This window comes from Trematosphaeria pertusa, assembly GCF_010094035.1.
Source record: "Trematosphaeria pertusa strain CBS 122368 unplaced genomic scaffold BU26scaffold_2, whole genome shotgun sequence".
NCBI classification, from domain to species: Eukaryota; Fungi; Ascomycota; class Dothideomycetes; order Pleosporales; family Trematosphaeriaceae; genus Trematosphaeria; species Trematosphaeria pertusa.
The window spans coordinates 1,536,234-1,548,462 of record NW_022987213.1 but is presented as its reverse complement, the minus strand read 5'-3'; the positions used below and the strand labels follow the sequence as shown (position 1 = coordinate 1,548,462).

General features: G+C 54.9%; 7 protein-coding genes across 7 annotated transcripts; 3 read left to right on the top strand and 4 right to left on the bottom strand.

The window, feature by feature from the left end:
- Window positions 1-410: 410 nt before the first annotated feature.
- Window positions 411-1,257, top strand: BU26DRAFT_139937 (uncharacterized protein). The gene has a single exon (XM_033819803.1). It carries the CDS (start codon window positions 599-601, stop codon window positions 1,142-1,144), a length of 546 nt encoding a protein of 181 aa, XP_033689541.1. The 5' UTR covers window positions 411-598; the 3' UTR covers window positions 1,145-1,257.
- A 1,662-nt stretch (window positions 1,258-2,919) lies between these two features.
- On the bottom strand, window positions 2,920-4,069 carry BU26DRAFT_139934 (uncharacterized protein). Its single transcript, XM_033819802.1, has one exon. It carries the CDS (start codon window positions 3,933-3,935, stop codon window positions 3,330-3,332), a length of 606 nt encoding a protein of 201 aa, XP_033689540.1. The 5' UTR covers window positions 3,936-4,069; the 3' UTR covers window positions 2,920-3,329.
- Window positions 4,070-6,137: 2,068 nt separating this feature from the next.
- BU26DRAFT_559213 (uncharacterized protein) lies at window positions 6,138-7,325 on the bottom strand (the record flags this gene model as incomplete). Its single annotated transcript, XM_033832674.1, has 1 exon — window positions 6,138-7,325. The coding sequence occupies one exon, from the start codon at window positions 7,323-7,325 to the stop codon at window positions 6,138-6,140; it is 1,188 nt and encodes a 395-aa protein (XP_033689539.1).
- A 611-nt stretch (window positions 7,326-7,936) lies between these two features.
- Window positions 7,937-8,687, bottom strand: BU26DRAFT_559212 (uncharacterized protein; the record flags this gene model as incomplete). The annotated part of the gene is made up of 2 exons (XM_033832673.1): window positions 7,937-8,268; window positions 8,615-8,687. The coding sequence occupies 2 exons, from the start codon at window positions 8,685-8,687 to the stop codon at window positions 7,937-7,939; spliced, it is 405 nt and encodes a 134-aa protein (XP_033689538.1).
- A 471-nt stretch (window positions 8,688-9,158) lies between these two features.
- Window positions 9,159-9,575, bottom strand: BU26DRAFT_417419 (uncharacterized protein; the record flags this gene model as incomplete). Its single annotated transcript, XM_033823201.1, has 1 exon — window positions 9,159-9,575. A coding segment is annotated over one exon (417 nt), but the record flags the coding sequence as incomplete, so codon positions are not given.
- A 577-nt stretch (window positions 9,576-10,152) lies between these two features.
- BU26DRAFT_417462 (uncharacterized protein) lies at window positions 10,153-11,176 on the top strand (the record flags this gene model as incomplete). Its single annotated transcript, XM_033823202.1, has 2 exons — window positions 10,153-10,329; window positions 10,397-11,176. 2 exons carry the CDS (start codon window positions 10,153-10,155, stop codon window positions 11,174-11,176), a joined length of 957 nt encoding a protein of 318 aa, XP_033689536.1.
- Window positions 11,177-11,416: 240 nt separating this feature from the next.
- BU26DRAFT_514421 (PEBP-like protein) lies at window positions 11,417-12,216 on the top strand. The gene has a single exon (XM_033827836.1). It carries the CDS (start codon window positions 11,488-11,490, stop codon window positions 12,028-12,030), a length of 543 nt encoding a protein of 180 aa, XP_033689535.1. The 5' UTR covers window positions 11,417-11,487; the 3' UTR covers window positions 12,031-12,216.
- Window positions 12,217-12,229: the final 13 nt, after the last annotated feature.

Here is a 12,229-nt window from a genome sequence, read left to right as displayed (position 1 = left end):
GCCCCCGAATGACCTGGAATGCTTTCGGTCAAAGCTTTTGCATGCCAAAACACCCGGCTTGCATTGACTCCACGCAAGTCATGCTTTTTCTCCACCTGTGATGGCGTGTACCGTCAAAGAGCCAAGCCCAAGCTCTCAAAAACCCACGGACCAGCTGAACAAGTCTCTTCGAAGAAGCCAGATGGAGAACGAAGACGTATGCTACATCTGAATCATGCACCATTATGTCCAGGCTGGCGAAGTCTGTACTTTTTTCGATCCGCCTTCCGGTCGGCTGTTATCCGGACACTTTCTCACGCAGTATTGAGCTCCGGTCAGTCTTGCACATGGCCCCTTGCGTCCAAGATATTTAGACGTAAGCTTCTTTGCAGTCAGCTGCGGCGAGTCACCCGTAGCAATACGCTTCGTCAACCAATCTGAAAGGCCCTCGGAGGCTCTCCTGAGGTTAAGGACGCCCACCTATGTCCAACGAGGTGATAAGGCGTGCCTCTGTTTGCTCGCTCTTGGACTCTGCGCGTCTAGCGGCCATCTCCGGCTCTATCCCTGCGTTGCACGCTCTTTTGCTGCGTATATCCCCTCGGGAGTCCCGATTATCTCCATGTCTGGATTTGCGGCACTCGTTGGAGGCATGAATAGTCAGATCGAAGGTGCCACAAACATGCTGTCAAAGCCGACCAGGTCGTCCGCCGGTGGAAGCCCGCGAAAGCCCGGTGTCGTACCTCTCGGTCGACACTTTCCACAGCTCTTTCCGCGTGCTATTCCTCCTTATGCATCGGTGCTGTCTACCCAAGCTTCAGCGACGTCCCCTATCGCCGTATTCGCTCAAAGCGAGGAAGGGTATGCCGGTCTTGGTGCAGTCGATCGCAGCATGGCCGGGTCAAGCGTTGGCGGGCACCCAGGAGTCGCATATGGCGGCATCCCCGTCTCGCATATGTTGCTCCCAAAGCTTGTCGTCCGACGCTCGAATCGTTTTCGGGCGGGGCGCAGCGCGAAACGGACGTTGCGCGTCGACCTGGGTGAGGACGGGGCATTCTCTGATGCGCCCTTCCGGAGCAACGTGACGTACTGTACGACCCGATGTGCCTGTCATTGCTCATCGGCGAGCGGAGGTTCCAGCGCATGCGTGTCGCCGCAGAAGACGTAGTGCAAAGGAGCTTGAGCATCGCGACGGCGCTGGTCACCGGAGAGCATCGAAGCTGCAAAACAAGTACCCGGTACTCCCCCTTGGAGAAACGCTTAGGGACGTTGTGGTATAATCGCGTCGCCGGTACCGGATCGTGTTGTGGAAATGCGTCGGGCCTCAGGCAGACGTTCTACGAAGGTGCCTTCAAGACCACCGCAAACAGGCCCGCCCACAGCGCCGTGAAGCAGTCAGACGGCCCAATTGTAAGGAGATCGCATTGATATCGTGCTCGCATCGTATGCGTTGCGGTCGTCGGTATATGTTTGGCGTCGGTGGTCGACGCAGCCCATGTCGATGCGGTAGAGGAGGATGCTCGCGCCTGCACACGACAGCCTCAAGTCAGCAGCCCTGGGTACTTTATGCATCTCATGTCATCGCAAATGCCTTGCGAGCCCCATGAAGCTCCGTGATGGCGGGTGTTGTGTTGGCGTGTGGAAGGGGAAGCGTTGAGCTCGCCGCAAAGCCCCGCCGTCAGCGCAGACGGCGGCAGAACGGGAAGACATTGAAATGAGCGACGGCACAGCCTTTCCGGAAAGATACGAATAAGCTTGAAGCCCTTCAGAATGGGGCGCGAGACGATACGTTCGTTGCGCGAGCGAGTTGTTAGAAAGGCGCGATGTGGGAGGAGGCGGCGAGGGAGAGAAGGGATTAACTCCCCGCGACGCTAACGAAGCCTCAAGGAGGGAAGGAAGAATGTCCAGCATACGGCCATTAGAGAGGCGATGCAGTTGCCATTGAATATGCTGTTTCCGGCTCGAGAACGGCCATGGAAGTTGATTCTCCTGCTCTGCGATGAGCCAGGAGAAACATGATTAGAATGCTCTGCTGCTCATGCGCCTGAGACGCAACGCTGCATCACAGTGCAGCGGCTGCAACACCAAATCTCGGCATAGGGAAGCACAATTCGCCATGCCGTCGGATCTTGGAGATGGAAGTGGAGTCGGTTCCACAAATCGCAGCTGCCCACATGGCTGCAGAGCCGGGCACAGGCTAATCACAAAGCGGGGATGGTCGAAACTCAACTCAGACCTCACGGCACCCGCACACGCATCCATCCACGCACCCCATCGACAATCACCGCATCTTGATCATCACTTATCGGCAAGGGCACACATGATATGTGGTTGTTTGGTCAAATTGCGCCGCCAGGGAAACTGCCTGGCCCCAATGGCCTCCCCAGCGGCTACCGTAGATCCCAGCGGCCCGGCTCAGCTGCTCGCCCCCCAGGCCAAGGATAAGATATACTTACCTTGGCCCGACGGACGAGGAGCGTCCTCGCCGAACCGCCTGAATGCTACTCATGCCTCCTCCGAAGACCAGGCCTGACTAGATACAAGGAACGCACAAGGAGACAACCCCGAAGTTGGCCGACGAGCCTACCGATCCCACCGAGAAGGAACAACATAACCGAAGAACATTGCCAGCACCATGATCCATTCGCGACCTTATCCTCCAGCAGTATGATCCTCCAGTGGTATGATATCCCCTAGCGATATCATATCCTCCATCGATATGATCTTCTAGCGATGGGGTGCGATTGAGTCAAGACCGATGCGATCGGGGTCGCTAGGTTGTTTCAAGAGGTAGAGTGGGACAGCGTATCAAGAGGCGGCGCGGCGAGGGATCTAGGTCGGAATGAAGAGCTGAGACTAGAACGATGCTGCCCGGTTTCGATCAAGCGGAGGTCGGCTCGATTGAGGCGGGGACGTATCCGTCGAAGGAGGTGAGCCGACCTCACCGGGCCTCCGTTGTCGAGTTTCATGAGCGCACTGCCACGACTGTTAGCTACGTGCGACGACGGACCCCTGCCGCCGAACTTACCTGAAAGCTCCTGTCCGGCGAGTTCCTCCCCTTCATGACCTGTGTTCGAAGCCCGTATCAAACATACGGTCAGCCTCCACCATCTTTACGCCGTTAAACTTTGTGGATGACCGTTGCCTTCAACTGGACCCTGGTCCATCGGGTTAAAGGAAACTAGGCGTCGCGACGAACCACCCACCGGACTCCAAGCCATGGTGTCCGCCATGGAGAGACACCGAGTCTCCCATTATTCTTCTTCTCCCTCTTCTGTCTCCAACATCTCTGACTTGAGCTTCTACCTGCCTCGCGACACCAGCAGCGCCCAGCGCATCCTAGCTTGCCTGCGTCACCGCTCGCGTTTGCATGTGACAGCACCAGATCTCGCGGTATGAGCGACAGTATCGAATAATTCAATCGCGCTGATACCGGGCTGGATGTGCGGATTGTATGTCCCCATAGAGTTGTGAGTGATGTAGTAGTGGGATGCAATCCTCCCGAGCTCCGTTGGTTGGAGAGCCCCCGACTTCCTGTCGTACTTCGCCAGATTGCATTTCTCCAGGACATACGCGGCACCATGTATCAAACCCACCCGCCTCTGCTCCAGGACTGTGTCGTTCTCGTATTCGGGACTAACGCGATACAAGCCTGGCGAGCGCAGCATCCTAACGAAGAGGTAGGTGTATCCAAGCCAGTCAACCCCCTCACTGATGAATTGCGATTCGATCGGTAGCTGCTGGTTCAGAAGCGAGAGCCGTACGTTTGCTGAATCAGGGCATGGTGGGCGGGTATGTACCAGCCCGCAGGAGGGTGCAGGCCGGCGAGCCTTCGACTGCCTCCGTATGGAGTACTCGGGCAGCGGGCGTACTCGCCGGTTCGCTGGCGAGTGTCCCGCATGTCGTCGCGTCGGTCGTCTCGAGCGTACCGGTCGTGTTTCTCGTCGCTCCGATGCCATTATAGGCGGGTGTTGTGGAAAGAGAAGGAGATAAGAACGCCAGGAGAAAATCTTTTGTACCCGCCGCCAAGCCACGTCGCTACGACGACGCCTTCACTAGCTGCTCGAGGCCCCTGGACGCCAGTAGGAGCTCACGGAACGTCACGTGGGTCCGACGCAGACAGCCAGCAGGCACCGCGGAAAGCCGACGCAGCGACTGCATTCTCCCTGAGCCTCTCAAATCTGTAATGCGAGGCCATTGGACATGAAGACTGCCATCCAAAACGGCGTTAGAGCTTGTTGCAGACTGTTGCAGCGTTGCTGCACTCCGAATTGGTGATGGCATGCTGAAGTGGAGTAAACGCTGAGGCAACCCACGAAACGCCGCCTAGCCCCTGCCCTACGTCGTGGCACATATGGCAGCTAGCAGCTGCCTGACCTTTGGCTATGCAAAACACTCCTGAAGGCCTCCAACATATAAAAGCCATCGACATGCTGAAACGTTGAGACACTTGGCCATGTGTCCTGCCGCGTTCGGTGCCCACCTGCTTCCATAAAAACAAGTCCCAACACCAACCGAGGACGCTGTGATGAGTCTTTTGGCCACGGCATCAAGATGTGCCCTTTCCAATTGGGACTTTAGAGCCGATAGGGGTTGCAGAGGGAAGGTGTGCAGCGCAGCAGAAGCAAAGGAGAATGTTGTGCCATTTCGTAATTGCCTCGCACAACACGAGTACCTTGAGCCTAGCTATCCGAAGGGCATGCTCGGTGCTCTCTCAGCGCGCTCCCCAAGTGTCCAACAGGTCTCAGTGCATGAGTGCGCGGATGCGTTACGCAGGTCTACCATCCGCGGCAACAAAGACGAGGCAGACAATCACGAACCGGAGCATCACTAGGTCGGTTCATGCAAGCCTGAGGATGTGTTGTGTTGCTGGATGGCCGCGATATGCCTACGTCGTCCATGATCCGCGTGGGAGAGCAGGAGTAGCAGGGGCGGCCGCCAGCATCCACGTTGTGACACTCGAATGCCTTGAACGCTGCACGAGGAACCAAGCACCCTATGTCCGTCTGTCTGAGTGATACTATCGCCTTATCGCCAAAATCTACGCGTGAGACCCACCGAGGCGGGCAGCAGGAGTGAGAGCACTTCTCTCCCGTCCCCCACCTTGTCCCGCTATGTCGCCACAGCTCTCACCTCGCTAGGCCGAGCCTCCACACACCACCCAAATTCCTTTTATTTGGTCTATATATATCGAACAATTGACAACTCCCAATGCGAGTAGGTGGGAGACCACCGAAAGCGTTTGGAACAGTCGCTAACTAGTTTACAGGTTTGACTGACAGAGACGTAGGTCTTTCGGGGCCGAACTCTTTTTGCTTCTAAGTTCGATTCCGACCTTAGCCTACTTTTTTTTTGCGAAATCCCAGCTATCTTTTTACGACTGCTCCTACTACTTTCTTGGGCGCCCAAGTGCATGAACGTACGGAACCGCCCGAGCAAAGTGGAGCGCTATTCCTCTGATTTGGGCCGGGTATTTATACGGCGTCAGCAGCGAGGCTGTGCCTCTTGATAAGAGCAGCTCTCTCTTTTGATCGGCATGTTTGTAGGAAGACAATAGTGCAGGTAATGCTTTTGCTCCTTTTGCGAAAGAAGATGTCAACAGCAGACACACATACTGAATATGAGAGGCAGGTAAGTACGCATTTCGGTCTTTCTCTATGTAGGTGGGTGCCCCTGCTCTCATTCCATCAGATTTGTATACTTCGGGAGACGCGGCGCCGACGCTGGCCACAGTCTAAGAGCCCTCGAAGCGTATGTAGACCAATCTGAGGACACCATGAAAATACCAATTTGCCCTCAGGACAGTGGGCTGAAAGTCTTCGGGCTAGGTTTCATAGACGCTGACGGCCAGGCTTGGGAGCCGTGCTGGGGCGCCGCGCTCCGGCTTCTTGAGCGCTCGCACTCTCACAGTATATTCGCACACGATCAGGGATGGGAGGGCTGTTCCGAGGACCTGCGAGAATGGCACGTCCATTTGCTAGTTCATTAACCTTCCTGGTATCCTTCGAAGTCTATCGCATAGCCTAGCAGAAATATAACCCACAACAATTCACCAACGCCGAGGCGAGCAAGCAGAAACCATAACCCAGGACTAGCGCCAACGCGAGCAAGCAGAAAACATAACCTACGACCAACGCCAATGCCAACCAACAGCACGCTCCTCACACAGGCTCGGAGTTCCACTGCGGCGGGCCCAAAGAAACACTCTCCCGCCGATGCGGGAGCTTCCCGGAGTAACGAGCACGGCGATATATCTCCACCGACTCCTCCCTCTTCTCGTAGGAATCTGCCGAGACCCAGTATTCGGCGGGCGTCTTCATGCAGTGCTGCCTGCGGTCTCCTTTGCCGTAGGACATTCCCCGAAAGAGCTCCTTCGCCAGCCCGGGACAGTGGTCGATGAGGTCGTCAGCATCTTCCAGCGCCTTGTAGTCCCAGTCTGATACCTGGTAGCTGTCCCAGTACCGCTTCAGCCAGTCGCGGTAGAAGAGCCGCAGGGGGTGGCGCATGTCCTCGTCGTGCTCCGTCATCTCCCAGGTGTCCAGCACGTCTTCGAGGTCCAAATAAGCGAGCGTTCCCCAGTGCCAGGTCGCGTCCTCCCGATCGTCCTCCTCGTAGTACTCTGGATCGTACACGACGTGGTCATACCTGAGGTTTAGGTAGTACAGGAGGCCCAGGCAGTGGTTCTGGAAGTCAGCGCTCATCAAAAAGTTGCCGAGAAACCACGCCTTCGTTGTGAGCCCAAAGTCCCACACCGTCACCGGACACTTCTGCTTCCCCGCATCCACCTGGTGCTGCTCCTTGTCGTCTTGCACCTCCAGCCGCCACTTGATGTACTCCGTGTACGCGGCTTTCCAGTCATCCTCGTCGACCAGGATCTCGGCGCCGGTGACCAGCCAGCGGGCATAGAGGTCGAAGACCGCTGGGTCGACGTCGGCAAGCGTAACCGTGCGCGACTCCTGGTCGAACCACACCGGCTTCAGCTTGGTGCGGAAGAACTCGGACGTCTGCAGCAGCGCCGCGGCCGGCAGGCAAAAGGTGCTGGCATCTGGTTCTGCGCCGACCTTGACGATGACGGTGTCTTTGCCGCTCGGGTCCGCGAGCTCCAGGTCGTAGCTACTCCTGAAGAACTTCAGGCCGCTGGGCCCAGGCACACGGTTCTCTGGCGGCCAGGGAAAGCCGGCGTCCTCCTCTCCGTCGTATTCATAGCCGTCCTCGTAGTAGTATCCGGCCTCGGTATCGCCCGTCCAGGAGGCCTCCGGGTAGCTTTCCTCCGGCGGGTAGTCTTCCTCAAAATGGGAGCCTTCCACAGGCAAGGGCATACCCCAGATGTCGAACTTGGTGGCAGGCATGGTTAGTGTGTTGAGGAGAATATTCGGATTCGTGACCGTTGGTGAAGAGAAAAGTCGACGTCAAAATTCGAATATTCGAGTTCTTCGGTGCCGGGGGATGAGGTGGGGACTATTCAAAGATTGCAAGCTTATATAGTGCAGCAAGTCGAATCTCTTTCTGGTACAGTTAAAATTTGTTTCCCCAGTACCGTTGAAATTTTCTGGCTGGTACCGTTAATTTTTTTCTTTTCGGATATGCATTATTTGGGGTGTTGGGCTGACTAGTAGGCGACGCTTCAGGCAGCAGTGGAAAAGGGCAACACTGAGCGACGCTATCCTGAAAACGCGCACCACTCGCCCAATGAACACGAATTACCGAAAGATGGACTTTGGTTTCCATATCCGAGGGTGTGAACGCCGCCCTACAAACCGCCCACCTCATTCCACGCAAGTAGTGGCGATGCAGAAAATGCCCGAGTCTGTGACTAAGAGCTCACGAATGGTGGAATTCGGTTACCATATCCAAGGGTGAGGATACTGCCCTATAAACGCGGGCCTTATTCCACGCAAATAGTGGCGATGAAAGAATTGCCCGAGTCGGTGACGCTTTCCTCGCCCGAAAGCAAACCCAACTACGCCTCCTCTTTCGTAGCACCCTTTTTACTATTCTTCCTCGCTCCGTGACTTTTAGCCGTCACATCCAGAACCCCCTTCTTCACCAACTCCTCCAACCTTGCATTCCCACCCGCAGGCGTCACAATCTCGCGCAGCCGCCGCAGGACCTCATCTTGCGCCGCGCGGTTGTGCTTCACGTGCTCGTCGCGCGCGTTCGTAAGGACATGGATCCCGACATCTTCAACCTGGTCGTACTTGTCTTCGTTTGGTATCTTCAGATAGGCGAGGATGCCGCAGTTGACGAAGCGGAATGTGAGACCATCGGCGTAGGGGTATGTTTGGATGCGTGCTGTGGCGGTAAGCTGAGCACCTTGTACTGTATGTATACTACATGTGCCGGGAGGGAGGCTTATAATCGTCGCGGAACACTACCTTGTGCGCCGTGCTGCCTTCGTACGTATCTTGGAATGTGGATTTGCGGGGGGATGAGGTGATGTGAATTTGCTGTCCCGGTTGTCGTTCTGTTGCCCATGCAGAAAAGTGCTACCTGGTTTATATATCTTTTTATACTATACGTACTATAAGTATAGATACGCTACTATACGTAGTAATCTGTTCGACGACTTGTCTCCATTCAGTATCTTGACAGTTCTGCCGTAACCATTGTCCAATCCAAGCGAGATTCCCCCACTCACAGTATAGTGGGCTTGCAGGGTGGAGCAGCCGCTCCGCAACAACAACCACAACCACAGCAGCAGCAGCAGACATCTTCAACCAGTTGGGAATGGGATGAAAACTACAAGCGCTATCGACGCTTGGAGGGGGGGAAGTGGGTGTGGCAACAGTAGATCAAACCAAGGTCTGTCATTCCACCAACGCTCTATTCTATAATGAACTAACTTGCTTACAGATCAGATTGCCCAAACCGCCACAACGCCTAGCAGCTCCCTATCCCAAGCTACGGACTGCTGTGTTGGAAACCGTCTGGCTCTAGATCAATGTCGTTTTCCTCCGTTCTTTCGTTCCTTCTTTCGTTCCTTCTTTCGTTCCTTGGTTGTTTCCTACTCTGCTCCATCATCTGCCGTATAATTTATGCCAGCGCCATTCATGCCCTACCTAGACAAGCCTAGTCAGCCTCTCAAGACGGAGAACAGAATATAAGTCGTCGTACCGCAAACCTCACGTGAGATGCCGTGTTAAATTTCAGGCGCAGCTATTGCCCTGTAGCATCGTCGCCCTTCAGAACCCTCCAATGCTATTGCAGATGAAGTCCCAAGCCTCCTTAGATTGTGGGTGTGGGGTAAGGAAAGAGTCGATCCATCCACCACCTCGCCAGTCTTCCCAGTCGCCTACAGAATACATAGCTTTGCAATACTCCCAATACTCAGGATACCACCCAGCCTGTTCCCAGTCAATAATGCTTAGGACTCTCGCAGGAGTCGTAGTCGTGATAATAATATTATTTCGATGAAGGTCAGAGTGCGTAAAAACTATAGGACAGTCATCCGGCAAGGACTTCCTCCAAGGGTCTGGCACTTGTTCCGGCTCTGGGGCAATACGCCGCCACAGCCATGACAACCGGTCGTGAAAGGTTCTAACGTTAGGGAATGGCCCTGTCTCTGGATGACTGTCTAGTATGCGATCTCGTAGCCTTTTAGAAACCCACCAGCCTTTTTGATCGGCTTGCCTAATAGCTCAACCACTTCACCCAATTCTCTTCCACAGCGCAGTGATGGCGCCAATCTCTCAATCCCGTTCCTCGCTTCTCTATCAATGACGCTTCGCGTCAGCGTCCTGCATTTATCTAGGTCTCTTCTTTCGTCAACATTGGCTACAAGCCTCTTGGTGCCGGCAGGAATACCTCCACCTTTGCCTTAGCCGGACCTCTGAAGGTTGCCGTCATCCATTGGAACCACATCATCTTTTCGTCCTTGTTGACCTCCAGATTATGCACGTGTCTGCTCTGCCTACCATAGTATAGAGTGGAGCAGAATTTGAGTCGCTGTCAGAGTGAACTAGAGATCCATGTTAGGTACTCGCCAGCGTTTACAGGAGGCCTGACTTGTCGGTTCTAGCCATAGCACCTACCAATGGGCTTCTCCCAAAATCCTTGCGAAAATCATGCATCCTTCGCGCCTTCGTGTGGACACTCGGTTTCACGACAGGTCAACGTTTGCCCCTCAGTAATCACCGCCCCAACCACAAATCCTTCATCGAAGCACTCAAGATCATCATGTCGGCTGACGCAGAAAAGTGGAGGTATCTTCCCCAAGACCACAAGCTCCGCTCGACAAAGCTGCCCTGGTACAATGCAAGCTTCGAACACAAACTGGCCCCATCCTTTCGAAAGCTGCTCGAAGAGTGGAGCGGCATCGCACCGGAGGACGTAATTCCCCATATTTATCGCACTGTAAGTCTTACATGTCAATACAGTCCTCATTAGCAGTCGACGTAGCGATATCTTACTAGAACCACAGCGCGAAGAAACCTGGAAAGTCTTCCCATTTCCCTGCATTGGCACTTTCTGGTTTGTCAAGCAAGGGCTTCTACACCACCCGGATTATGCTCGCATGCTCGAAAGGCTTACATCCGTCCCCTCAACCTCCGGATTCCCTGCCGCAGCCCCAGGACCCCGATTCCTCGATCTGGGAACGTGTCTTGGACAGGACGTCCGCACACTCGCCCACGATGGCGCCCCACTATCTAGCCTCTACGGCGCGGATTTAATTCCAGGTTTCGAAGCTGCAGGGCATGCTTTGTTCAGGGACAGCGACCGCCTCGACTCTTCGCACTTCATCACCGGCAATATCTTCTCTGATGACGACGATCTGGCGAAGACGAGGGGGACGTGGGATATTATCCACATTTCCATGTTCTTGCACGTCTTCTCGCTTGCCGACCAAGAAACCGCATGCAAAAACATCCTCCAGCTGCTGAAAGCCACGCCGGGGTCTACAGTCATCGGAACGCAGACTGGGACGCTGGATGCGGGGGATATGGTGCTGAAGCCGCCGATGTGCGAGCCGGGAGAGCACAAGACGGTCTTTCGGCACAGCAAAGAGACGATGAACGATATGTGGGAGAGGGCTGCGAAGGCAGTTGGTATTTCATTGAACGTGTGGAGCGACTATGACGCGGACGAGGCGAGGGAAAGAGCTGAGGGAAGAAAGGAAAAGGGCGAGGAGTGGGAGAAGCGAGAGAGGCATTTCGTTGGGGATAGGGAGAGGAAGATTTTCTTCAGGGTAGAGACGGTCTGAGCTGTCCGCGTGCAGTAGCGAGGAACACCTGGGCCGGGTTGAGGTCGGCACCTCACGTGGTAATAGTCTGTGTGAACATTGATGATAAGTAAGTAGTCATTAGATCGACTCGATTTGTTAAGTGAGATGCACCTAGGCAGATTTTCCTATTGTGCCCCTTGTTCAGGCCCACCCATGTCTCGCTCGTCGGACGTTGTTATATCCGTTATTCCCGCACGGAGATCGCTTCTAGGGATGCTTTCCACTTCATTCAAATCATTGCGTCGCAGTCCTCACACTCCTTCAAACACAACTTTTAAAGTTCATTCAGTATGTCGTCTCCCTCAGAGAGCATGGACAAAGTCATCAAAACCACCTCACCAAACCTCAAACTCTCCTTCCCCAACGCTACGGTAACAACCCCGGGCCCCAAGCTCTCCAAGCAAGATTCCCGCCCCGCACCAACGCTCTTCCTCAAATTGCCGACCCCCTCCAAAACCTACTTCTCTATCTCCCTCGACCCAGACGCGCCATTCCCCTCCTTCCCGTTCCTAGGCCCAGTCTTGCACACTCTCCAAACAGACTTGACCGCGCAAGGGGAAGCAGACGGCGAAGGCTGGGTCAAGCTTTCAGGGAGCGGGAAGCCGCTGGCGCCGTGGGTGCGGCCAGGACCCCCGGGCATCTCGGCACCGCATCGATATGTGTTTCTAGTGTGGGAGCAGCCGGAAGGGTTGACGGAGGAGAGGATTAGGAAGGAGATGGGGTGGGGTGAGCAGGTGGGATTGATGGCAAGGATGAGGTGGAATCAGAGTGGGTTTGAGGGGAGGTTTGGCTTGGGGGATGTTGTTGGGGGGAATTGGTTTGTCTGTGGGTGATGATCGTGCGGGATTGGCCGCGTGTTCCTTTCTTGGATGCGAGGATGGATAGGTATGCCGTCTATGCTGGGAATGGAATGTGAGGTTAAGTATGTCTCATAAGCTTCCGCGGTTGTGATTAGTTTGGGGCATAATAGTGGTAGCGGGGGAAGGCAGGAGCTACCGATATGTAATAGTGCCTGACACACACGTTTGAAAG

Bases quoted from the DNA above. Each gene is read 5' to 3' on its own strand.
- BU26DRAFT_139937 (XM_033819803.1), top strand. From the start codon at position 599: ATGTCTGGATTTGCGGCACTCGTTGGAGGCATGAATAGTCAGATCGAA.
- BU26DRAFT_139934 (XM_033819802.1), bottom strand. From the start codon at position 3,935: ATGGCATCGGAGCGACGAGAAACACGACCGGTACGCTCGAGACGACCG.
- BU26DRAFT_514421 (XM_033827836.1), top strand. From the start codon at position 11,488: ATGTCGTCTCCCTCAGAGAGCATGGACAAAGTCATCAAAACCACCTCA.